A 26,145-nucleotide genomic window follows, 5' to 3' on the forward strand; every position below is an offset into this window, starting at 1 on the left:
GAAGGGGATACTGTGTTGTCAGAGCTGAGGAGCTTAGAGAGGAAGTAGATGGATATTTAAGCATTAAGCCTTCGGCTTTCTTAAGGAAGACACATTTCCAGAGAGATTAGATGAAGAATGCCTGATTTTTATGTTAGGATGCTCCACTATGGATTGCTCTTATAGTTTTATACGAGTTGATGTGCATCACACATTGATTTTTTAAATTATATACAGTATTTACTCGCTTTACTAAACAGAACAGCCGTTCCCGTGAGAATGTGGCATTGTGTTTTGGGAGTGGTAGAGATAGCAAAACGAACACAAATGAATGTCAGGTGAACTAAAATCGACCTGCTGAGTTTTAGCTTTCATCAGAGATGTTACAGGGAAATGTGCCGTAAACACAGTATTTAAAATAAATGTTTTTATCTAATTCCATGATTTATGAACTATCTTCAGAGAAGAATGATGAAGTTCTTATGTATCTGGTAATGTTTTCAGAAATGTTAGAAATGCAATTCATATAATGACTTTACATGACTTTACTTTATGATGAACATAATGACTTTAATTTATGATGAACATTTTTAATTTTTGTATTGAAAAAAATATATATATATACACACACACACATAAAATAACATAATCAGATGTGTTTTTGGTGATCCAGGATGATTAATGATCAATTTCAACATTACCTTAGCATCGCATCATTTAATAGTCATGATGCCATTACTTCCTCCTTTCTTTCTCTCTGGGGCAGAATGACTGTGTGTTGATTGAGTCATGCTAATGGAGTGAGTTCAGGGAAAAGAGTCCAATTATGTCCATGTCTTTGATTAAGTCACTGTGGGAGAACATCTGTGAACCTCAGTGACTTTATCAGTCCATCAGTCACCTAAAAACAGCATTGCTTTGGCATTAATATGAACTCACAGCCATAACTGATGCTTATTAATGCAGGGTCACTCCCATCAGACAGCCTGAGAGAGACAGAAGATTTCATCTGTTTTTGAGCTCGTATGTGATGACTTCATGTGAAAAGTTGGTGGAAGTTCATCAGCTTCATTATTCTATACTATAATATAAAACATTATTCATATGTGAACTTACTTTGAAATTCTTTTTATTCTTCCCAGCTTTTCCATGTTGCATATGTGCTCATCAAATTTGCCAACTCGCCCCGGCCGGACCTGTGGGTGCTGGAGCACTCCATTGACTTTGGGAAAACATACAAGCCATGGCAGTTCTTCGCCTGTGAGTATAACTGAAATGAGCATTTTATCATTGTATTTATGTGTTATGTACTGGCAACGACTTTGTGAAGAGTGTGTGGCCTTTAGGAATGGGAATGAAAGTGTGGGTTAAGTGAGAAAGGTCAGGTTTTGGCCAGTTCTCTCTGTTTTTTTCACACATATTGGGTTGTTTTGTTTGTCACTAAAGGCCATCGGTACTGTAGGTGGCAACACAATCCTGTCAACAATAACTGCAGTCCTTGGCTGGCATTTGGAGGTTTGGCTTTATCGCCATAATGAAACGTAATATTCCATCAGCTCACAATCCATCAAGCCCACAGCTGCCTCCATGACTCTGTACAGAACAAAGAAAGATGGAGAGAAGAGAGAACATTGTGTGACAGATTACTGTGTGACTTATACTAGGGCTGCACGATTATGACAAAAATCATAATTGTCGATTATTCCCTTGAAATTGTAATTGCGATTATTAATTACGATTACCACAATTTACATTGAATGATGTTTATACCATTGTTTGATGCAACTGCATGCCGTATTTTTATATGAAAATAAACAAGCTGAAAACAATCTAACTGAAAAACTTTAAATATACATCGGATTGGTTTCTTCTTTAAATTATAAAAAAGTAAAAATATGAATGGAATTATAATGTTATACTAAAACTACAATTAAAATAATGGCAAAAACCCTTAAGATAAAATGTAGAAAGAAAAAAACGCATCTTAAGCACGCAGAATAACATAAGTGGACTTAACGATTAATTGCCGCTTTGAACGATTACGTAATTGTGGCATCTATAATTGTAATCGCTATTAGAAATTTGATTAATCGTGCAGCCCTAACTTATACTTTATAAGTGGCAGATTTTAGAGATAATATTCAGTCTAGAGTCAGCATTGAGTTCATTATTAATTATTATTTATCAATTATTTATTTTGTCGGGGAAAAACTGGCATCATGACAAGATGTGCTATATTGTGAGTGTCACGATTATGTTCAGTTTAGTTCAGTTCCTGTTTTGTCTGTTATGAATTCTCATTAGTTTCCATGGTTTCTGATTAGTTAATCTTTGTCCAGCTGTTCCTGTTTAGTTCCCTCATTTACTATGTGTGTATATATACTCCCTATCCTGTTCACTCCTTTGTTGGTTATTGTCTTGTGTAATGTGTTGTTCTACTCCTGCGTTCTCAGTAAAGTCTATTTTGAAGTGTTAATCATTGTTTACATTCCTTATTCCGCAACTACTTGTGACAATGTGTAATATCCAGAATGAAATATAATATGGTAGAAAACACTTACACTTTATGTTGTTGATATTAATTTAATAATTTATATCAATTATAATTATATTTATATATGTACTTATGTTATGTTTATATTAATTTATTATTTTATATTAAATTATATTTGTATTATTTTATATTTATTAATAGTTATTAATAATAATTTGAAATACATTTATATTATGTTTTGTTTAAACGTTTATTAAAAATATTATTTTCTTTAGATAACGTTTAAAAATCTTTATCAGTTACTATTACAGTACAAGCATCATAATATTAAATCACTTGTGTTTCCTCTCACTTTCATATTCATACATGGAATTTTAATTAAAGATATTAATAATCAAATCAAAGTCCATTCATATTTAAAGTTCACTAATTTACTTACTTAAAGTCGACATAAAACAGAAGCTGTGATCATAATTTTTTTTCTAATATGACCTATATCCAGGTGAAGCAGCTTCTTGGGAAAAAAAAAAAAATGTATGGCAGGACTTTGTCCAGGAATTGATTTTTGGATCTCATGTGAGTGACAGAGATGTCGTTGTAAGGGAAGTTATTTTTTGATCAAACGTTTACATTTTCTCAACTGATTTGTTCATGCCTCTGTTTTTGCTCCAGCCTCTAAGAGAGACTGTATCGAGCGGTTTGGCCAGAGAACTATCGAGAGGATCAACCGTGATGACGATATCATCTGCACAACAGAGTACTCACGGATTGTCCCTTTGGAGAATGGAGAGGTACAGACACAGACAAACTCTGTCCCAACACTGGCTCCTGCCCACTGACCTTTCTCTCCTGCTTATATCTCTGTCAGTGCACTTATATACTTATAGTAGTTATACTTTAGCTATCATTGTGAAGTCTGACTTTTTTTGATTGTTAAATCACTCTCACACACGTTCAGATTGTGGTGTCTCTGGTGAACGGACGTCCGGGCGCCATGAACTTCTCTTACTCTCCAGTTCTGAGGGAGTTCACCAAGGCCACCAACATCCGCCTGCGCTTTCTGCACACCAACACGCTGCTGGGTCACCTGATGGGCAAAGCCCTGAGAGACCCCACGGTCACACGAAGAGTAAGATTCAATTTTTTGAATGGACAGAAATTATAAATGAAACGCTATCACATTCATGTTTAAAACCATAAATTATTCCAACTATAAGATATTCTCTGCATTTTTTCTTCAGTATTACTACAGTATTAAAGACATCAGTATTGGAGGGAGATGTGTGTGTAATGGCCACGCTGAGGCCTGTAATGCCCAAGACCCCAATGACCCATACAAGTAAGTGACTTTTAAAAATATTTTGATTTTATTTATGGGCTTTAAATATCACAAGTCAGAACTTGAACCATTGCATCATCAAACAGAGTGTCAGAGCATGTGAACATCCTGCCAGTGTGCCACAACCTCCAAGAAGCTTTACAATTATTCACTTTCCTTTACTCATACTTGCACTACTATTCAGAAGTTTGGGGACAGTACATTTTATTATAATTTATTTTTTATTTTTTAAAGATGTTAATACTTTTATGAAGCAGGGATGTATTAAATTGTTCAAAAGTGACTAAAGACATTTATAATGTTACAAAACATTTCAAATAAATTCTGTTTTCTGAAAATTGAGTCCCTTTAAAGAATCCTGAAAAACAATTTTTGTTTTCAACATAAATAATAATAAGAAGACTAAGATAATAAAAAATGTTTTTTGAGCAGCAGATCAGTATATTAGAATGATTTCTGAAGGATCATGTGACACTGAAGACTGGAGTAATGATGCTGAAAATTCAGTTTTGCATCACAGAAATCAATTAGACTTTAACATATATTTAAAATATATTTTATTTTGTACAGCACATTGGTCAATGGTAGTTGTTTTTAATAGTGCTTTATAAATAAATTGAAATATATTGAAATATAAAACTTATTTAAATTGTATTATTATTTCACAATATTACAGTTTTTACGGTTTCTGATCAAATAAATGCAGCCTTGTTGAACATGAGAGACTTTACAAAAAATCTGACCCTCCCCAAACTTTTGAACAGTAGTGTAGTCAATCAGAAGTATTTTGTCCTGTAGTTGCCACACAATTCCATTTAGAATGTGTTTTCTTGCCTTATGCATGGAACATATGTCATTTAAAACTATAAAAGGTAAGATGCAATTATACTTTCATCATCAATATGCAAATGTTGTTGCTACACTGTCGCCAATATTCAAATATTTCCCAGATTTGTCCATACACCTTCATATTTGCATGACTACTAGCTGATGGCCATTTGTTTCTGTAAATGTGCTTGTGTGCCAAAGAAGAAGGCTGAAATCATTCTCATTCATAATCTGCTCTTTCCTGTAGCCAGAGGGTGTTAAAATTACCCTTAGTTTCCACCCGCACAGCAGACCACTAGCACATGCACATACATGCTGCACTGACGCTCTGCTCTGAGGAGTCTTCACTTGCCTGATTCTCAACTTTTTGCACATGTTTTCACCCTACAATAATATTTTCCCTCAAGCACAATGTTTTGACAAGAGCTAATATGTAATGTCGAGTTTTAGGAAATAGCCACAGGGCCTCTAATACCACAAAACAACCAGTGCTAGATCAGGTCGTTAGGATATTTACACTAAGGTTTTTAGCTGGAAGGCTCATAGTCGGGGCATCTCGCTTCCTCTAGGCGCGTGTCTCAGGACAGTGAGTGATGGTGGCTGGGGAGGGACATTCTTCAGTTCTGAGGCCCTGCAGGCGTCTGGATTTACTAGCTTGTCAAAAGATAGCCGTGTACCATGAGACAGCACACTGTGAACTGTCTCTCTGTTCTTAACCTGCTAATTGTCCAATGCCTTGGATCAGTTCACACTTTCAATGGGCTAAACATCTAGGAAAGGTTTTATTCACGCAAGTCATTGTAAAACCTGTTGTAGAAGTTTTTGTTGAACGTATACATTTATTTTGCTGCTTTGATCATGTTCCAGAATTGAAAGCGTAATGAAATCTTACAAGCATTCAAGCGAATGTGTGGTCCTTTAGTGCAGCAGACCTTTGGACATAAAGCAGATCAGTCTGTTTATGTAATATTTCAGGAATCTTGAGAGATTTTCCTGGCTCTGTGTATGTCGGAATCAAGATATATCCGCCGGTCATAGTTTTTGTCCCTGCTGATAAATAGTGTGTTACAGTATTCGGTCATTCCAGAGATTCCTGCAGCGTTCAGTGTGAGCAAACAGGAATATAAACCACCTGGAAGGTGTCAGATGTGTCAGTTTGAAAAAAAGAAACTCTCTCCTGTGTGGGACTTATCACAACCCAGAGGGTTAATACCGATCATAGCAACAAGAAACAGATGCTAACATTGCGTTTGGAGAGGATGGAGAGTTTTCATAACCTTCATGGATCTCTGTTAAATCTGCTGTTCTTTGTGATTTCCTTTGTATAGGAGATATAGTGTGTGTGTGTGTGTGTGTGTGTGTGTGTGTGACCGATATTGTGGAGTTTTACTGATATACATGCAATGGGTATATAGGAGACCAGATGTTTTCCCCTGAGACTGTCACACCTGTATATTTCAACATACAACATACATCTTTTCTAGGTGTGGGCAATTTAATTGTGTCTCTGTGGTGACTTTTTTATTGTACAAAGGGTGGAGTTAAGGAGCTTAGTGGTTTGCAATTAAATAGCCTACTGCATATTGCACCATATACACTGAAACACTGAATTTTTATTTTTTTTAAATAGTATGTGAACTGATAGACATTATACAATGGTAAACATTTTTAAAAGTAGTATTAATAACAAAGTATTCAGTTAAAAAGACAATAACTGTATCCACTATAAGGTTGTCACCTGTTTAATTCTGTGAGTGACATGTAGTCATCTCAGACTTACAAAAAAACAATTCTGAATATCATGGTTTCCATAAGCATATCAAGCAGCAGAACTGTTTTTAACATTGATAATCAGCAAATCAGTATAGCCGAATGATTTCTGAAGGATCATGTGACACTGAAGACTGGAGTAAGGAGGCTGAAAATTCACCTTTGCATCAAATAAATAAATTTAATTTTAAAATATATTCAAATAGTAAACAGTTATTTTTAATTGTAATAATATTTCACAATTTACTGTATTTTTGATCAAATAAATGCAGCTTTGGTGAGCAAGAGACTTTTCGCGATAAATGCTGACTGAATGAATACAGACAGTTAGTGAAGGGTGGAGGGTTTTGACTGACAGAGCTAAATGAGGATGACCCAGAGAATGAGTCAGATGCAGAAGATCAGAAGGCAATCGCTAAAGCGTGCTCCACCTAAGCCTCCCAGGTGCACCTGTTTGCCCCACAGGTTCCAGGAGTTAAACTGATGTCAGTGTTGAGTTGATTTATGGGGAGATTTGGGTAGAGAGATAACTTCTTCCATGTCTTAAGCTGAACTTGAAGCTTAAGATGTTCAGGCATGTGTTTTAAAGTCTTAGAGGAGATCTAGAGGGCAGCGGAGGGTTAATAAATAGACTGTGGATGGGGTTGGTTAGTATGGTTGGCTGTAGCTCATTTGAAGTGAGGCTCTGGAACACTTGCTCTGACTGTGGCTGGGTGTTAATGAAGGATTAAACTGCCGCTCCTTCCATATGTGTGCACTCAGTAGTACTCAAATGAGTGAACGTGAAAAGTCTGCGTGTTGTATATGTTTATGTGCAGGACTAGATGGAACATTGTAGAAACTGATGAGAGTGAACTTGTCGTGCTGTCAAACGATTAATCGCATACAAAATAAAAGTTTTTGTTTGCATAATATATGTGTGTGTACTGTGTATATTTATTATGTATATATAAACACACACACATACAGTATATATTTGAAAATATTTACATGTGTTTACATATTTATATTCATATCATTTATATTTTAAATAAACATATTTAATATATAAACATAACATATTTTTCTGAAATATATACTGTTTGAGTGTGTATTTATTTATATATACATAATAAATATACACAGTACACACACATATACTATGTAAACAAAAACTTTTATTTTGGATGCGATTAATCACGGTTAATCGTTTGACAGCACTAGTCAGAAGTTGTATTTTATGATCTTGTGATACGTTTTTTAAACTTCTTACGGATGTTACGCAAAGGCCCGTTCTCACCAAGATGAATGTTCAGTACGAAAATTCAGTAGTTACTACTACTACTTCAGTTAACATGAACTAAGCATGAACAGCATTTATTAATCTTAGTTAATGTTAATTTCAACATTTACTAATGCATTATTAAAAAATAAAAAGTTGTGCTAGTTAACATTAGTTAATGCACTGTGAATTACCATGAACTAACAGTGAACCACTATATTTTTCATTAACTAACATTAACAAAGATTAATAAATACTGTAATAAATGTATTGTTCGTTGTTTGTTCATGTTAGTTAATATGTTAACTAACATTAACTAATGGAACCTTATTGTGAAGTGTACAATTGTATGTAAACATACAAAAATTCACCTGCAGTCAATGCAACCAATTATTGCTCTCTTTTTCATTGCACTGCAAAGAAAACTGGCCAACCAATTAGAATTGCGTTTTGGCCACATGCCACTGCTGTTACATGAAACCATGACTTAGTGGTGCTCACAAACAGACTATTTTGCTGAGGGACGGTGAATAGCAAAGGACGAATATGGACTCTTATTAATCTTGTATTTCGTGGTGTTTTATGAACAGCTTAGCAATTACAAAAATGTAAAAGGCCTTAAAAGCACCGACTGTAACATTTCTGTTCCAGCTGTGGCATTTGTTCAATCCGATCCCAGACAATGTAACTATTTTATGATTTGATATTGAATTTTTATCATTTGATTCATACAAACATGTCATTTTTTTTAGCAAAAATAAGCAGATTGTATGAATTATCCACCATGGATTTGTTCAAGGTATGCTGAATATAAAGATTTATAGGATATTTAGATGTATTATTTTGATTCATGGTTCATTATTAGAAATCTATAAATGCTTTTTTGTTTTTATTCGATGCTCATTATTGATGATTATCATTTCAGTATGGCGTATGTAACGTGTGTAGCAGTTCTTTACTGTCCGCTGTGTAGCTTTATGATGATATGTGTGTAAATGCAGCCACCGATGAGCAGACCGCTGAGTCCCAGTTAATTCGATTAGCTGTTCAGATGATGGAGGAAAATTGAGCAAGCGGGAAGAATTGAACCCTTTCAGACTCTCAGGTTTTAAAGACTCTCTCGATCTCCCTAATTCACCCTTTTCCTGGAAGCAGCAAGGTCAGTGAGAAGTTTAGACACTTGAATAAAAGCTCTTGCGTGGCTCATTTGAGGCCCATAGACATGAAGTACTTTAGTATTTGCATATAGTGGCCCCTCAAGAATGAGACAGAAAGAGGACAAGAGTGATTCTCATGAAACTAACCTTCAAACATGGCAGGGGGAAATTCTGTTCTGAAACATTAACAAAATAAATATACATAATATATACATATGTACTAATATACACATTTCTTCACATAAATATAACAAAAGAATTAGTGTTATTTGAAAATAGCTCAAATAGCATATAAAAGCAATATATAAATAGCATGTAAAATAGCATCAAAAGCATATAGCAAGTTTTAGGTTTTAAGGTATAAACTTGTATGATTTGGTCATTAACCCGTGATTTGTCTTTTATGTCAGGCTTCAGTGTGACTGCCAGCACAACACTTGCGGGCCATCATGTGATCGCTGTTGCCCCGGCTTCAACCAGTTTCCATGGAAACCAGCCACGACTTACAGTGCCAATGAATGTGAATGTAAGTTTTCCTCTCTCTGCATCCAGTGAGCCAACAAAACAAAGATATAGTACCTGCCAGGCCCCTCCTTGACACATTGTTCACAAAACATGATTTCTCTCCTGTGGGAGATTCTTTCTTTCTTCCTTTCTTGATGGCTGAACAGCATTTTCTTTATTCTTTCTAACAGTGCTCTTATGTATTAATAGACATGACATTTATGTATTGTGTATTTATGTATTAATAGACATGAGATGTAATCACTAAGTATGAGTGTTCAGAAATGCTCAGAATCTTAGTGGCATGTGGCGCCATGTTGGATTTCTGATCAGCGAGAGCGAGTGGATAGAGATACGTCCGGTTTTCCTAAACGCCAGTTCAGAGACCCCAATCTTACTTTTTATATGTTTACAGGATTTATAATATCACTTAAAATACAACGAAGATCTACATTGCTATCATTACTATACTATATAAGTTAATTGAGCCAGTGGCATTTAAAACTTGTGTAATGAAATACACGAATCCATACTGTTCGCGAAATGAAAGTTGCCTTGAATTCATGGTGCGTACACATACACAATGTCTTTTTCCCTTAGCAATTAATTGTACAAATGATCGTAAATACACAAACATGCTAAATAACTAAACACATTTTAAAATATAAAACATTTGAAAACAATCAAAACATAACTTTAGACAATATTAGCCTTTAAAGGGGTTATATGATGCGATTTCAATTTTTCCTTTCTCTTTGAAGTGTTACAAGCTCTTGGTGCATAAAGAAGATCTGTAAAGTTGCAAAGACTAAAGTCTCAAATCCAAAGAGATATTCTTTATAAAAGTTACGCGGCGCAATACGCAACGCAAAGCGTAAAAACACAGTATAAGTGTATAAGTGTATAGTGTATAAGTCATTATAATCAGTAATTATGTCCCCACTGGATGCAACAAATGCCTCGTTTGTAATGGGTTTTATTGGTTTTGTCTCGTTGCGCCGGACACATGGAAACCATAGACTGTATGATGGAAACACAGTATGGTAAGGGGCGTAACATTTCCGTCACACGCTTGAGGTATTCGGCCAATCACAACGCACTGGATAGCTGGCCAATCAGAGCACACCTCTCTTTTCAGACCGATGAGCTTTGTAAAAATCGACGCGTTTCAGAAAGGCGGGGCATAGAGGAGAAACAATAATGTACAGTATGTGTAAAATAATGTGTTTTTTGAACCTTAAACCGCATAAACACATTGCATTACACCAAATACACAAAATAATGTTCTTTTTAGCAACATCATATGACCCCTTAAAAACAAGTAAACATTACATTGCATCTTGACCTATCAATATCAATAAATATATTATTTCTCGAAAATGTAAAAATATACTGTACGCTCTGCTTATAGACACCAGACAGATAATTATGATTCATACAACAGATGCCTATAAACTCATTTCCACAAAACAGAGAATATTAATAAAAACACACAGGGAAATACAAACATGGATCTTTTAATAAATGCAAACCTAGTCCATGATCTCTGTCTTGTCTGGTGATCCTTTCACATACTTAATCACACAAGTTTCTCTACCTACATTCTCCGGTTTTTATCATTTCAACTTGTGACATTCTAACGAACGTAAAAGACTATGTGACTGTCATTGTACTCATATTCCACATTGTTGTGGTATTATATATTTTTCTTGAATTTCTAGTGAACTGTCCAGGGGCATTTTAACACTATTGGCAAGTGGATAAAGAAAAGCATTTAGCAAAAGGACAGAGTAAAACAACTGACAAATGCTTTTTTTGAAACTTCAAAAATAAAAAAGTATTATTTATTATTTTATTGTCTTATTTAACTACATTTTAAAACATGAATTAAAATGTCTATTTTTGTCAAATCAAAAACATAATGTATTAATTTATTGTTACTTAACTACATTTTTAAAAACAATTCAGTTTTGATTTGTCTATTTAAAAAGTGATTATTATACATTTTAATTGAAAATTTGGCTTTCAAAATGTATATAACTATGTGTGTGTTATTTTATTGTGGTTATTTTATTGTGGTATTTAACTACATTTAAAAACATTTAAAATTTGTCTAAAAGTGTGTGTATTTTATTTGATAAATATTTTAGTTTGCATTATTAAACTGATCATTTATTCTATTTTGATCAGCAATCCTAGTCCTCCAAGTAAAACTGGCTACCTGATACCTTTATAAATGTAAATACATATTAGCCTTTTAGACCGCAGATTGGTTTTGTTGTGCGAGGATGTTTTGGTTGATATTCTTCTTGATTGTGTGATGATGTTTATAGGTTCAGTTTAGGATCAGTGTAGTCTCTGCTTTAGTAAGACATCAGAGTCAGTGTGAATAAGAGATGCTGGCAGTCTATGTGAACCGCTCCAGCCCACTGTGAGCTCATACAGATGCTAATTCAGTCTGCCTTCTTTCACACACTGTAAAAATAGTCCCACGATGCTTTTAAGAGACTCACTCTCTGGGTGTTTGTCTCTGTATTGGGAGCCATTGTTGGATATCCGCTGTTTTTTTAGCTAATCTAATCTCTGAATTCCCAAATATATAACCACTCCTTTGTGTGGAGAGAGACCTCAGTGAGGTTTACGGCACATCTGTGAGCAGAGTTGGCTTGGGAGACTGTCCCATCTGACAGAACTGTTTCATCTCAAGTCGGGTCACCGTGTCCTCACCCTGCCGTCAGTGGACTGGACCCTAACAAAGCACAGCCATTCCACACCGCCTGTCCTGTCAAAGACTCCACTGTGAGACAAGAAAAACACATGATCAGTAGTTTTGAGAGCTTTTTGTAACCAGCTGGTATTCATTTTTTAAATAGTGAATTTGTCCTAATACTGTGAGATTTCGCCAATTACAGCTGATTCAATTGTTAACATTTTGTCTATGGATACTAGTGATGGACTTAAATAAAAATTCATAGCCACAATCAAAATTCTGAAACTGGAATTTTAACAATTACCCATTTTTTTTAAATAAGTAAATAATTAAATAAAAAATATAATAAATATTTTTTTAATACGTTGGTAACTGTATTCATCAACCAATATTAAAAAGAGTGTCAAATCTGCAATTTTTCGTTAGTATTGTTTATCATCTGCTACATCTAATACCAAATTACCAATTTTATTGTAGTAATAACTGTAAAAACTAATGTTTTGGTCACCATGGTACATTTGTGTAAGTGTATGCACAATTATTTTATTTTGTCAATATGTTTTAACTTGTATTTCCAGCTACGATCTCTCGTTTTCTCCTTGCTAATGATTCTTTTCTCTTTCTTTTTCCCTTCTCTGCTGTCATTCCTCTCGGGACAGTCTGAACTCTTCAGGTGGACCCTGGTGTGTGTGTGTGTGTCTCTGAGTATTTTATATCTGTCCTACTTGTATATTGTACATCTCTGCACTGACAGATGATTTATTAACCTCAGCGTGTTTCATCTTCAGGCTGATTATATAGTGGCGTAACTGTGTTGTGTGTGTGTTTGCAGCATGTAACTGCAACAGACACTCATCAGAGTGCTACTATGATCCAGAGATCGACCAGCGGAGAGCCAGTCTCAACATGCAGGGACAATACAGGGGCGGAGGAGTGTGCATCGAATGCCAGGTGGGCTCAGCTGTACAAACACACTAATAACACGAAAGTGGTACAGATACATTGACTGTGGCTCAACACCTACCTAGACAGCATGGGCAGCATAAATGCATACAACATTTGTGGGCGTCAAATACACACTCACTAGGTTTGGAAACAGCTGTTGATGTTTTTGCAAGTGCATCCTATGATTTTTATTCTTTCACAGCATCACACCACAGGCTTCAACTGTGAGCACTGCATTCCTGGGTACTACAGGTCACCTGATCATCCTCTGGAGTCCCCATCCGCCTGTTCAAGTGAGTCTCCAGTCATACACACTTAACACAGTATTGTTTTAGTATTATTTATATAATGTTATAATATATATTATTTTTATGAACTTTTTTTTTTTTTTTTTTACATTTTAGTTTATGTAATTATGTTAATTTATTTTTTGTAATTTATTTTTATTTTTTAGTCGTTTTAGTATTTGGTTTGTAACTTATTAAAGTTATTTCATTTCTGAAATGTTGCCAAAACAATATTTATTACAATATTAATGTTTGTTTACATTTTTCATCTACTTCCATTAATGAAAATAAATTTTTAATCATTTTAGTTTTAGTTAATAACAACATTTCTGGTCATACATAAATATGAATGAAAATTGAACTGTACTGTATGCATGCATACTGATACTGATAAAGCATGTTCCTTTCTTTTGCTTGTTTTTCCATGATTCTCTCGTGTGTTTTGCAGAGTGTCAGTGTGAGTCTGAGTTCACTGATGGCACATGTGAGGATCTGACCGGACGCTGTTACTGTAAACCCAATTACACCGGCGAGAACTGTGACACGTGTGCGGAGGGCTACGAAGGCTTCCCTGAATGCTACCGTAAGTCTCCGTGTATCTTTGAAGTTTTCATGAAGGTTTCAGGCAGTATATTTCAGCTGAATTCATCCAGCGTGGAAAATTATCTCTAAACAGCTATCAAACAAGTAATTAGTGTAAATATGTGTAAAGAAATTCTCCTTGTTAATTATACAGTTTGTTTGCTTGTGTTTATTACTGTCAGAGGGGTACATCAGTGGAGAGGCCAGACCTGCAGGGGAAATCATCAGTAAGACATTGATTTGATTCCATTTGATTCATCTTGATTCAAATTTTTTTGATTCAACCTGATTTCATTCTAATTCTTATTCATTGATTTCTCATACATTTTATGTTACGTTCTTGTGTTGTGCAGATTGCGAGTGCAGTGCTGCAGGTACAGAAGGGAACTCCTGCAGGCCGGACCCTCGCACCAATACATGTGTGTGTAAACCTGAATTCACTGGAGAACACTGTGACACCTGCACTCCTGGTCACTTCGGCCTCAACTGCCAGCGTAAGGACACACACACACACACACTCTCTGTAGGGATTGCCCCTTTAAAATGTTACTGCCACTGACATCACATGATTATAAATATTTTAAATAAATAAACAAAAATATCTGAATGTACTAAATAATATTTAGTAAATGTTTTATTACACTTTTATGACTCTAATTGTCACTGAGTTAATTACAGTGATATTTTAATGTTAGTACATCGTTTGTTTTTTTATTATGTATATGTGTGTGCCTGTCCATTGTTAAGTCCCAGATCAGATCAGCTGTCCCATTCTGCCCATTTTTGTCTTTCCTGTGTAATCCACTGCAGCATGTGACATCTGAGCAAACACATGCAGATTGTCGCATCAGTGTTTGTCTGTCTGCTGAACTGCTGTTGATCTTGTGCATAGTTGGAGTGTTTTGGAGCACAGTATACCACCCAATGACAAAGGCAATGCAAACATACCCACATTCTAGCTCTTCTCCCTTCCCCCCAGGCTGTCAGTGTTTAGGCCAGGGCTGTCTGGATGGGTCCTGTGATGCAGTAACGGGCCAGTGTGTGTGTCGGAGCGGGTTTCAGGGGTATTCATGTGAGCAGTGTGCGCCTGGCTACTTCAACTACCCACTGTGCCAATGTGAGTGCTTGCCAACTCTAATCTCACTAAACTTCAAAATCCCCCATGATTACTGCCAAACCGTGAACTTAACACTACAGCCACAATAACTGTTTCCTGCTCTTTTACTGCTCTGTTTAAGGTCAGTATGAATTTATAATCGACCCTATTTACTTTCTTAACACACATTCTTGGTCTTATTGTTTGATTCATCAGTGCCTCTTCATTTCAGTCACTCTTTCTGCAGTTTACATCATTACACCAGTAGGTGGCGTCAAGCGACTATCTGTATGAAGGAGTCATTTGAATCATTCTCTCAACCAAATAAATTTGTACAAAAACACTGATTCATTCAGGAACTAATTCATTCGAAAACACTGATTTATTCTGAACACAAGTGACTGTCTTTATGAGTGAGTCATTTGAATCGTTCTCTCAACCAAATAGATTTGTATAAAAACACTGATACATTCAGGAACAAATTCATTCAAAAACACAGATTTATTCTGAAACAAAACAAGTGACTGTCTTTATGAGTGAGTCAATTGAATCATTCTCTCAACCAAATAGATTTGTTCAAAAGCATTGATTCATTCAGGAACAAAAAAGTGACTTTCTTTATAAGTGAGTCATTGAATCATTCCCTCATCCAAATGTATTTAAAAAAAAAAAATCTCTCAATCATTCAGGAACAAACAAGACAATGTCTTTATAAGTCACTGAATCTTTTACTCAACTGGTTTGCTTTAAAACTCTGAATCTTTTAAGCAAAATTGTGTCTACTATGCAAGCTCGTCAATATTGACTATTAACATTCTCATTAAATGTCCTTTATCACTTGGACATTTGTCACATTACAGAAGTAAAATGGATTGCGAAAGCATTTCTTGTTGACTTCAAAACGATTAACATTTGATTCAATTTGATTCTTTCTCTCTCTCTCTCTCTGTAGATTGCGGTTGCAGTGATGTGGGCTCTATGCCTGAGATATGCGATGCGGCCGGTCAGTGTTTGTGCAGGCCAGAGTTCACTGGTCCTCGCTGTGATCAGTGTCGCTCAGGGTTCCACTCATATCCAAACTGCCAGGGTGAGACACACACACACACACACACATTAAAGAAAGGCTCAGTCTGATGTTTGCAGACTCACTGTCTGTATTATCCACTAAACTTCAAAATCCCCCATGATTACTGCCAAACCGTGAACTTAACACTACAGCCACAATAACTGTTTCCTGCTCTTTTACTGCTCTGTTTAAGGTCAGTATGAATTTATAATCGACCCTATTTACTTTCTTAACACACATTCTTGGTCTTATTGTTTGATTCATCAGTGCCTCTTCATTTCAGTCACTCTTTCTGCAGTTTACATCATTACACCAGTAGGTGGCGTCAAGCGACTATCTGTATGAAGGAGTCATTTGAATCATTCTCTCAACCAAATAAATTTGTACAAAAACACTGATTCATTCAGGAACTAATTCATTCGAAAACACTGATTTATTCTGAACACAAGTGACTGTCTTTATGAGTGAGTCATTTGAATCGTTCTCTCAACCAAATAGATTTGTATAAAAACACTGATACATTCAGGAACAAATTCATTCAAAAACACAGATTTATTCTGAAACAAAACAAGTGACTGTCTTTATGAGTGAGTCAATTGAATCATTCTCTCAACCAAATAGATTTGTTCAAAAGCATTGATTCATTCAGGAACAAAAAAGTGACTTTCTTTATAAGTGAGTCATTGAATCATTCCCTCATCCAAATGTATTTAAAAAAAAAAAATCTCTCAATCATTCAGGAACAAACAAGACAATGTCTTTATAAGTCACTGAATCTTTTACTCAACTGGTTTGCTTTAAAACTCTGAATCTTTTAAGCAAAATTGTGTCTACTATGCAAGCTCGTCAATATTGACTATTAACATTCTCATTAAATGTCCTTTATCACTTGGACATTTGTCACATTACAGAAGTAAAATGGATTGCGAAAGCATTTCTTGTTGACTTCAAAACGATTAACATTTGATTCAATTTGATTCTTTCTCTCTCTCTCTCTCTGTAGATTGCGGTTGCAGTGATGTGGGCTCTATGCCTGAGATATGCGATGCGGCCGGTCAGTGTTTGTGCAGGCCAGAGTTCACTGGTCCTCGCTGTGATCAGTGTCGCTCAGGGTTCCACTCATATCCAAACTGCCAGGGTGAGACACACACACACACACACACATTAAAGAAAGGCTCAGTCTGATGTTTGCAGACTCACTGTCTGTATTATCTCTTTTTTTTATTCTATTTCCCAGTGTGCACTTGTGACCCTCGCACATCTTTGGACTCCAGCTGTACCTTGTCGGGTCAGTGTAGCTGCAGACCCAACTACAGTGGCCCCAAATGTGACCAGTGTGCACCCGGATATTACTCCTATCCCAGCTGCACATGTAAGTCACATGACTCTCATCACAGGGCAACACTACCACGGGAAAGATTGTCTGCGGTAACGGGTGATTTGAAATTGAAATCTCTCTGTTTCAGCATGTCGTTGTTCATTGGAGGGCTCTCGCTTCAGCTCCTGTGATCCAGTGTCTGGTCAGTGTGTTTGTCTGCCAAACATTGTGGGTCAGAGCTGTGATAGCTGCAGCCCTGGGTCATACGGCTTCCCCCTCTGCCAAGGTGATCTAGCTCAAACCAGTTGCACAAACAATATTCATGGTCCTGTGTATTACATTCATTTAAAGTAGTTCTGATGGTTTTCTTTTCCTCTCTGTGCTCTAGTCGGGACCTGTAACCCAGCAGGCTCTGTTCATAATAACATCCTGCCCACTGTGGTGAGTATAACTGAGCTTTCTACATTAAACAAGGCCACATTCAGAATGGAGTTCTAGCATAACTTATATTGTGCTGTAAATTATTCATGCTGTTCATACTGTGCATATCATACTATATACTGCACATATGTTGAATATTTTGTGAATGTATCAAAAGATTATGTGAAACAACAGTGTGCAGTATGTAGCAGTTCAGCAGTCAGAGATAAGAATAAATACTTGTATTCAGCAAGGATGCATTGCATTGATCAAAAGTGACAGTAAATGCTTTTATAATGTTACAAAAGATTTATTTTTCTTTTTAACTTACTATTCATAAAAGAGTCCTGAAAAAGGTTTCCACAAAAATATTAAGCAGCACAACTATTTTCAACATTGATAATAATAAAAAATGTTTCTTGAGCAGCATATCATCATATTAGAATGATTTCTGAAGTTTGTCATCACAGGAATAAATTACATTTTAAAATATATTTCAAACATTACTTTAAATTGTAAAAATATTTCACAGTATTACTGTTTTTACTTTATTTAAAAAAAATGTACCCCAAACTTTTGAAAGGTAGTGTATGTGTGATAGACACGACAAAAACATTTGCATATTGTACTGTTCAGAGTGTACACTGCTGTCCAAGTACATTGATATTTTTTAATTACCGCTGTAAATGAGGATCTTGGACACAAACATTCATTCCTATTCCAGACTCTCAGTGCTTGTTTTGTGTTCCTCAGGGCTCCTGCGAGTGTCAGCCTCATGTAGAGGGGGAGGCCTGTGATCGCTGTAAGCCTCTCTACTGGAATCTTTCTCCTGATACAGACTATGGATGCTCAAGTAAGAGAAAAGTTTGGACACACAGTGCAAAATGACTGCCATTTTCTTAGCTTTGGTGACAATTCAGACTCTGGTGGCAATGTACTGTAATTTTCAAATCTGTAGCTTGTTAGTTAAATTGTATATAAAATAAAACAGATTATTTATCTCTGCTAATGTATATTATGATTGATTTTGCAGGCTGTGACTGTAATACATTAGGAACTATGAGTGAGGTTGCAGAGTGCACACAGGTATGGAAATATCAATAATAACTCCATCTTACAACTGCAATTCAAGAGTGTAGTAAACAAACCTCCATCTGTGTGTAAATCAGAGCGCCGGCCAGTGTTACTGTAAACCTAACGTGTGCAGCGGCACATGTAATGTGTGCAAGGATGGATACTTCAGCCTTCAGAAGAACAACTACTTTGGGTGCCAAGGTACAAAATCAGTTCCAAGCAGACATTTTTAAATACTGAAATGAAGAGATGGGTTAAACTCTCGCCCCTGCGTGCATGTAGGCTGCCAGTGTGACATTGGAGGCTCCGTTGGGCAAGCGTGTGATGAGAGGCATGGGCGGTGTCGATGCAGACCCAACATGGAGGGACCCAAATGCAACCAGTGAGTGACGGGGAAAAGCACTCACAGATATAGCAGACAGTGTGCAGTAATCACTTTTATGTGTGGTTGGCTGCCATGACTCTGATGTGTTTGTTTAGACCCCGGCCAGATCATTACTTCCCAGACCTGCACCATATGAAGTTTGAGGTGGAGGAAGGCACCACTATGGATGGACGTCCAGTGAGGTTTGGTTACAATCCTCTGGAGTTTGAGAGCTTCAGCTGGAGGGGATATGCCCAGATGTCCCCCATGCAGGTACACAAACACACACTTATCTTTGCACCTTGAAATCAATTTATTATATTACTGAATTGTAAATAATAGTAACAAATTGTTATAATAATAATAATATAGTAATGTTAATAAAAACTACAATAACAAGTACAAGAGTGATAATAATAATAATGTATTATTATTAATAATACTATTAGTAATAATCTAAAATAATAATTATTATTTATTTTAATTATAACAACAACACTATTAATGGTAAATAATAATAAAAATTATTATTGTTGTTGTTTTGTAATTATCATTAGTATTATTTAAAATAATCTAGAATTATAATAACAATAATGATCCAATAATATTAATAATAAAAACTACAATAACATCAACAACAATAACTATTATCATATGTTAAGATTATTAATAATAATAGTCTCTAATAATAATAATAAACATTTATAAAACAACAACATATTGAATGGTTAATAATAATAATACAAAACTGCTATAATACTGATACAATCTTATATATTGATAATAAAATTATATAAACAACCGTAATAATTATAATTCTTATTAATATTGTTAATATTTGCAATAATAATAAATCTATTACAACAACAATTATAACAATAATAATAAGAAACGGAGCAATTCCAATAAGGTCCTCGCACTGCAGTGCTCGGGCCCTAATTATTATCATCATCATCATAATCATCATCATTATTATTATTATATTAGTACATATTATTAGATATTACATATTATATATTGTAGCAATTTGAGTATTTACTTTTTTGTAAAGCACTTTTTTCTTGTTGGATATCCTGTTTCGCTCAGATATATGTCACTTTACAGAAGTAAAATATGTTATTAATGCTGTTTCATGTTGAAGATACTACGAAAATAATGATGTTAATTATAATAGAACTGAATATTATGAATGAATATTATGAATAACTGTGAATATAATGAATATTACTTATTTTAACTTTCAAATTAATTTATTACAAATTTGTATTGTCATTATTATCATTTTGTAGATATTCAAGATGTTTTAAGTTGATGCATGTGTGTAAAATTAGACTGAGATGTAGCGTTGCGTGATGTGTGATTGAAATACACTGTGTCTTTGGCTTGGCTGAGGGCTTCGATCACGGCTTTTGATTGGTGCTGCTTGCGTACATTGGCTGCTGTGTTGGGCTGTAGTGCTGGTTGGTGGTGGCTTTGAGCAACGGCTTTGCATTTGTCTCTCTTTCTGTGTCTCTGTTGTGGGCCGCTCTCTAGCCTCGGGTTCTGGTTGAGGTGGTGGTTGGCTCTCCAGACCTGTTTCATGTGGTCTTGCACTATATGAACCGTGGGGGCGTGGATGTGAGGGGGCGGGTCTCTGTGATCGAGGATGGCAGACACTTCCTGTGTGAGAATTGTAAGTTTTTCACCCTTCTGTTTTAATGATCTGCTTTTCTCCATCTTTCTACCTTCCACACTTAAATCCTTTGCTTTCTGATCTGGTGACTTCCTGCTCTTTTCACAAACCCTCCCTCTTCCCCCCATGTCCAAGACAGACTCCCACCGCAAACTGCATCTCAGAGCTATAACATGATCTTGATCAGAAAGCCACAGTGCAGGTCTTTAACACAGACCATGTTATGTGCTGTACACCCTCCCTCCTCTTCTCCCTGTCTTCCTTGTCCTCCATCCCAGAATACGGTTAAAATGATGGTGCACGTGCGTGAAGCAGACGTGTATCTCACGCGCTTCATCCTCAGATATGTAAACACGAGGTTGGCCGTGTCGAACGGTAAAATCACAGCCTATCAGAACAACAGAAGAGGTACGCCTGATGGTTAAATGTGCAGGACTTTCATTCTTTCGGTGAACCCAAAGGAGAGCTCATTGGTCATTTCATTTAGCTTTGCCATTTTCATTGAGACTTATGAATTTTACTTAATTTTATTATTTTACTTAATTTTTTTATTTTATTTTATTTGACAGAATAATAGAGAATAACAATGCTGCTCTATTTATTATTTTAGCTAATAGCTAATTTGGTGCATGTGTCCCTGATTAAGCTTTTACTAAGAATCTAAGAAATTTATAACACATAAATATTATACACATATGTAATAAATACACACTCAGCAAATAACCAATTGTGTAAACCCTAAACAAGCTATTACACAAAAGAAATAACTTTTTTATAGCTGCAATTTTTTTTTTTATTCTGTTTATATTTTAAATTCTATTGATAAATTATTCCATAATTGTACTTCTTTTCTCCTGTACTTCAAAAGCCGTCTTGATATGCTACAGTTGTAACTTGTTGCATAGTAATTGCCCTTTCCTCTTGTTTTGGTATTAATTTACAAAATTATTTACACATTTGGACAGAATCTTCCATCCCATTTTACTTTCATTGAATGGAAAAGAGCAGCCTCGGACATTCTGCTAAACTTCTCCTTTTGTGTTTCACAGAAAAATGAAAGTCCTTATGAGTAAATGATGACAGCTTTTCATTTTAAATGAACTATTCTTTTAGTACAACAGTTGATATCTTGATAATGTTTAATAATTAATAAATATGTAACTTTGTAGTTTTATTGATTCATCCAGTGCTGTGACTCCATCCCCATGAAACAGGTCTCCATCTCCATCCTTCTGTTTGCAGGCTCTGAGCAGTCCAAACAGATCGTATTTGCACCCACTTCAGAACCCACATTTGTGAACGTGCCTCAGAACAGTTTTGTGGAGCCATTTGTCTTGAACCCAGGAACCTGGACTGTGATTATAGAGGCGGAGGGCATTCTGCTGGTAGGACCCCCTCTTAAAGAGACTTTCTGCATTATTCCGGCATAAACACACCCTGAACACATTCTCTGTGTTCTTTCTCTCTGCAGGACTACCTGGTGCTGTTGCCCAGTGCATATTACGAGGCTCCTATCCTGCAACTTCAAGTGATTGAACCCTGTTCATACAGCAACACACAGGATGCCAGTCAAAAGTCAGTAGTACAGCAACTTTTTGTGTACATATGTGTATACCTGTTAAATGCAACGTGACTGGGGTAATAATCTGTCTTTTGGTGTGTTCAGCTGTCTGCAGTACATGTATCTGTCTCTGGATGAGTTCCCATCCATCTCCAGCAATGATGCCCAGTGTAGGGCTGATAATCACCTGCCCAGACCCTGCCACACTGAAAAGATCACTCCTCGCCATCCCAGCATGGCCATCTGCAGCGGCAATGATGTAAGCATGTGCACACTCATTTAAAAAGTGTAAATATGTTCTCATCTTTTTTTCTTTTTTGAAAGAACTTAATACTTTTATTTAGCAAGTATGCATTAAATTGATAACAATTGACAGTAAAGACATTTATAATGTTACAAAGAATTCTATTTCAAATAAATGCTGTTCTTTTAAACTTTCTATTCATCAAAGAATCCTGAAAATATATATCAAGGTTTCCACAAAAATATTAAGCAGAACAACTGTTTTCAGCATTGATAATAAGGAATGAATCTTGAGCAGCAAATCAGCATATTAGAATGATTTCTGATGGATCACGTGACACTGAAGACTGGAGTAATGATGCTGAAAATTCAGCTTTGATCACAGGAATAAATTACATAAATTTAAATTGCATTACAATAGAAAACATTTATTTTTCAATTGTAATAATATGTTTTTTTTTATTGTATTTTGATTCAGATGAATGCAGCCTTGGTGACCAAACATTAAAAAATCTTACTGAACCCAAACCTTAGAACAGTAGTGTATTAATATATAAAAATCATATTTTTATACAAATAAAATCCTATTTGTGCGTTCAGATGAAAGTTCAGCTGCGTGGTCGTGTTCCTGTTCCTGAAGAGTATGTGTTGGTGGTCGAGTACGCCAGTGAAGACCAATTCCCGCAAACGTTTAAAGTGTCTGTCAACTCACTGGGTGAAACCACTCATCAAGAGGAAATAACACTCCTCCACTGCAAATACAGGTGTGTTTGTGTGACATTGCAGCATTTGCCTTTTCTTTTGTTCTTCAGGTATTCACACTCAACTTGAAGAGGTCATATTCTGTATTTTGGTTTATGTCTGCTGTTTGTTTTTGCATCAAACGAGTCATGTTTTGTTTGCATTTCACATAGAATTAAACATGCTGTTTTTGATACCATACCTTTAAGACTTTTATATGAACTCTTTTATGATTGGCTATGCGGTTTGCATGTAAAATGCATGTAAAATTAGTCCTATTTAATGTTTTAATGTAACATCACAAGTTTTAATGAACCATTTTTCTATATTCATCATTCTTTAAGAAGCAAGGAGATTGCCATTTAATTCTTCAATTGGTCTTTTTCGCTTTTCTTCATTTTTCTCTGCATTTGCTGATTGATTTGTGTTTATGTCTTTCTGTGTATGTGTGTGTAGTTTCCTGTGCCGTGCGGTGTCTGTAGATGACAAGAAGCGCGTGGCGGTCTTTGCTCTCTCCACAGAGACTGATATCCAGCTTAGCACAGACAGAAGCAGTTTTTTCCTCGTGAGAGACTTTTTCTGCTTGAATCTGCCATAAAGGCTGTTTGTGTCCACTGTAAACATGCCATTTACAAGTGTGTGTCTAATTTCCCTTCCAGCACAAAGTGTTCCTCATCCCTCGCGCGCAGTTCACCATGGAGTACCTGAAGCCCAGAGTTCACTGCATCAGCACACATGGACACTTCTCTCCAGACAGGTGACTGATACACACAACATGTGAATCTTGAACTGAGTCTTTTGTGTTACATCATGCGCCATTACACTCAAACACTTGTTTTGTAGATTATTTTTGTTTATTTCAGTTTTTATTGTTTGGTGTACTAACCATTTTATTTTATTTCATTGTATTGTTTTTTATTGTGTACAGTTTTTCTAACTACCATTTTACCCAAAATAAAATTATTTCACTGCCTTGCAAGCACTGACCTTTCTGGAAATCACATTTAGTTATTTTTCAGCCATTCTTTTTCAAATTATGACATTTGACTATCCTACATATTTACAATTAAAAGTACCTATGATCATGAGCCATTTACATGATTTCTAGGTATATTAGGTATCAAAGTGAAGTATATCCGTATGTATTTATCACAATAGGGTTTCTCCTATTTATGTTCATGGTTTATATTCTCTGTTTTCCAGTGGCTCCTGCATCCCGTCTCGTTTCCAGAATCCTCCTCAGTCTCTGGTCCTAAAAGAGGGTCAGGCTTCTTCTGTGCCGGGTTCGATTATAGCTTCAGCCCCTGATCCCTCCCTGCATGCAGACAGGCCCATGACCTCCAGACCGCCAACCGCTGCTGATAACAGTGAACACATGCTTCTGGACCCTAATCAGGTACCAGGCCCATTACACTCTCATTGCTTTCTTACTGTTTCTTCCTTTAAAATAACCTTTCCCCCTCCATTTATCCATCCAGTGCCCCTGTCTTGAAGTTTGTATCTTTCTGATACTTAAATGCTAATACAAAAGCATGTCTGCAAGTCTTCTGATGTTCCTTTGTCTGCTTCCTTTCCCAGAACGCTGTAACGTATTCAACACGTGTACATGCACTGGGCTGTTATGTGTTCATCCTGCATTACCATCAGCCCCTGCACCCAACTTACAACGTCCAGGTCCACATCAATGGAGGACGCATATGGCAGGGTGAGCAAATAGATTAACACAGACTCACTATTGACTTGAGCTTCTGTTTTATCACTGAAAATGCTTTTTTACTAAAAGTCACTCTTTGTATTCCAGGCCACGTCAACGCATCCTTTTGTCCCCATGGTTACGGTTGTCGTGGTGTTGTCATGTCAGAGAACCAGATTATCCTGGACGTGACGGACTATGAGGTCATCCTGACCCTGCGTGTTCCAGACAGGAAGACATTGTGGCTGGTGAGTGTTGTTATCACATTTTACTAAAGGTGAAATGAATTGACAATAACAGTGACACTTCTTTTTCTCTTGTGTGTTTTAGGACTATGTGCTGGTGGTGCCAGAGAGCACTTACAGCTCCAGCTTTTTGACTGAGGAGCCACTGGACAAATCTTACGACTTTATCAGCAACTGTGGACAAAACAGCTTTTACATCAAGTATGATACTTATACATTTGTAAAAATGTAGGAATGCACGATATAAAAATTCTGGGTGATAATTATATTCATGTTATGGCCTAAAATAGGCCATAAATAAGTAAATACATCGCAGATATTAAAATTCAGTATAATTGTGACTAAATAAATATAAAAATGAAACACTTAAAACACATACACAGCATTATTTTAATTTTTGTAAATTATTTTTACTTAAGTAAAATTATTAAAAATCATTTTTGGTGATTGAAATAAAGCTGAAATAATATAAAATATACATATTAGATTGAAAGCTTACGCTTAAAAAACGACAATTAGAAATGTTTCCTTGGCTACTAGTTGAAGTGCTAAAATGAAAACTTAAATAAAACTAAATTAAAGATTGATAGAAATATTAATAATAATAATAAAAAATAACAAAAGCACTAACAAAATTATTAAAACTTAAATTTAAAAAGAAAACTAAAAATATAAAAATAAAAGCTCATTTAAAATATTCAGAAATGTTATAATAGTATATAAATAATACTAAAATGATACTAATAATACTAAAAAGCACTGCTACAAGTAAGTTTATGTTTACATCAAAACATAA

At 35.7% G+C, this 26,145-nt stretch overlaps 1 protein-coding gene across 1 annotated transcript in view; it reads left to right on the plus strand.

Moving 5' to 3' along the window:
- LOC107666435 (laminin subunit alpha-5-like) overlaps positions 1 to 26,145 on the plus strand; it is an 81,916-nt gene that overhangs the window by 29,832 nt on the left and 25,939 nt on the right. Inside the window, exons 3-33 of the mRNA XM_016457758.1 lie at positions 1,122 to 1,239; positions 3,146 to 3,264; positions 3,432 to 3,602; positions 3,715 to 3,812; positions 9,239 to 9,354; positions 12,875 to 12,993; positions 13,190 to 13,280; positions 13,723 to 13,857; positions 14,039 to 14,083; positions 14,210 to 14,350; positions 14,836 to 14,973; positions 15,905 to 16,039; positions 17,256 to 17,390; positions 17,485 to 17,622; positions 17,725 to 17,777; positions 18,510 to 18,609; positions 18,790 to 18,842; positions 18,926 to 19,031; positions 19,113 to 19,212; positions 19,311 to 19,467; positions 20,728 to 20,866; positions 22,109 to 22,251; positions 22,338 to 22,441; positions 22,533 to 22,686; positions 23,271 to 23,434; positions 23,868 to 23,976; positions 24,071 to 24,168; positions 24,615 to 24,807; positions 24,990 to 25,116; positions 25,213 to 25,352; positions 25,435 to 25,550. Of these exons, the coding sequence (XP_016313244.1) occupies positions 1,122 to 1,239; positions 3,146 to 3,264; positions 3,432 to 3,602; positions 3,715 to 3,812; positions 9,239 to 9,354; positions 12,875 to 12,993; positions 13,190 to 13,280; positions 13,723 to 13,857; positions 14,039 to 14,083; positions 14,210 to 14,350; positions 14,836 to 14,973; positions 15,905 to 16,039; positions 17,256 to 17,390; positions 17,485 to 17,622; positions 17,725 to 17,777; positions 18,510 to 18,609; positions 18,790 to 18,842; positions 18,926 to 19,031; positions 19,113 to 19,212; positions 19,311 to 19,467; positions 20,728 to 20,866; positions 22,109 to 22,251; positions 22,338 to 22,441; positions 22,533 to 22,686; positions 23,271 to 23,434; positions 23,868 to 23,976; positions 24,071 to 24,168; positions 24,615 to 24,807; positions 24,990 to 25,116; positions 25,213 to 25,352; positions 25,435 to 25,550 (3,755 nt within the window). The remainder of the gene's footprint in view (positions 1 to 1,121; positions 1,240 to 3,145; positions 3,265 to 3,431; positions 3,603 to 3,714; positions 3,813 to 9,238; positions 9,355 to 12,874; positions 12,994 to 13,189; positions 13,281 to 13,722; positions 13,858 to 14,038; positions 14,084 to 14,209; positions 14,351 to 14,835; positions 14,974 to 15,904; positions 16,040 to 17,255; positions 17,391 to 17,484; positions 17,623 to 17,724; positions 17,778 to 18,509; positions 18,610 to 18,789; positions 18,843 to 18,925; positions 19,032 to 19,112; positions 19,213 to 19,310; positions 19,468 to 20,727; positions 20,867 to 22,108; positions 22,252 to 22,337; positions 22,442 to 22,532; positions 22,687 to 23,270; positions 23,435 to 23,867; positions 23,977 to 24,070; positions 24,169 to 24,614; positions 24,808 to 24,989; positions 25,117 to 25,212; positions 25,353 to 25,434; positions 25,551 to 26,145) is intronic.

Source organism: Sinocyclocheilus anshuiensis, unplaced genomic scaffold (genome assembly GCF_001515605.1).
Source record: "Sinocyclocheilus anshuiensis isolate Anshui unplaced genomic scaffold, SAMN03320099.WGS_v1.1 scaffold201, whole genome shotgun sequence".
NCBI classification, from domain to species: Eukaryota; Metazoa; Chordata; class Actinopteri; order Cypriniformes; family Cyprinidae; genus Sinocyclocheilus; species Sinocyclocheilus anshuiensis.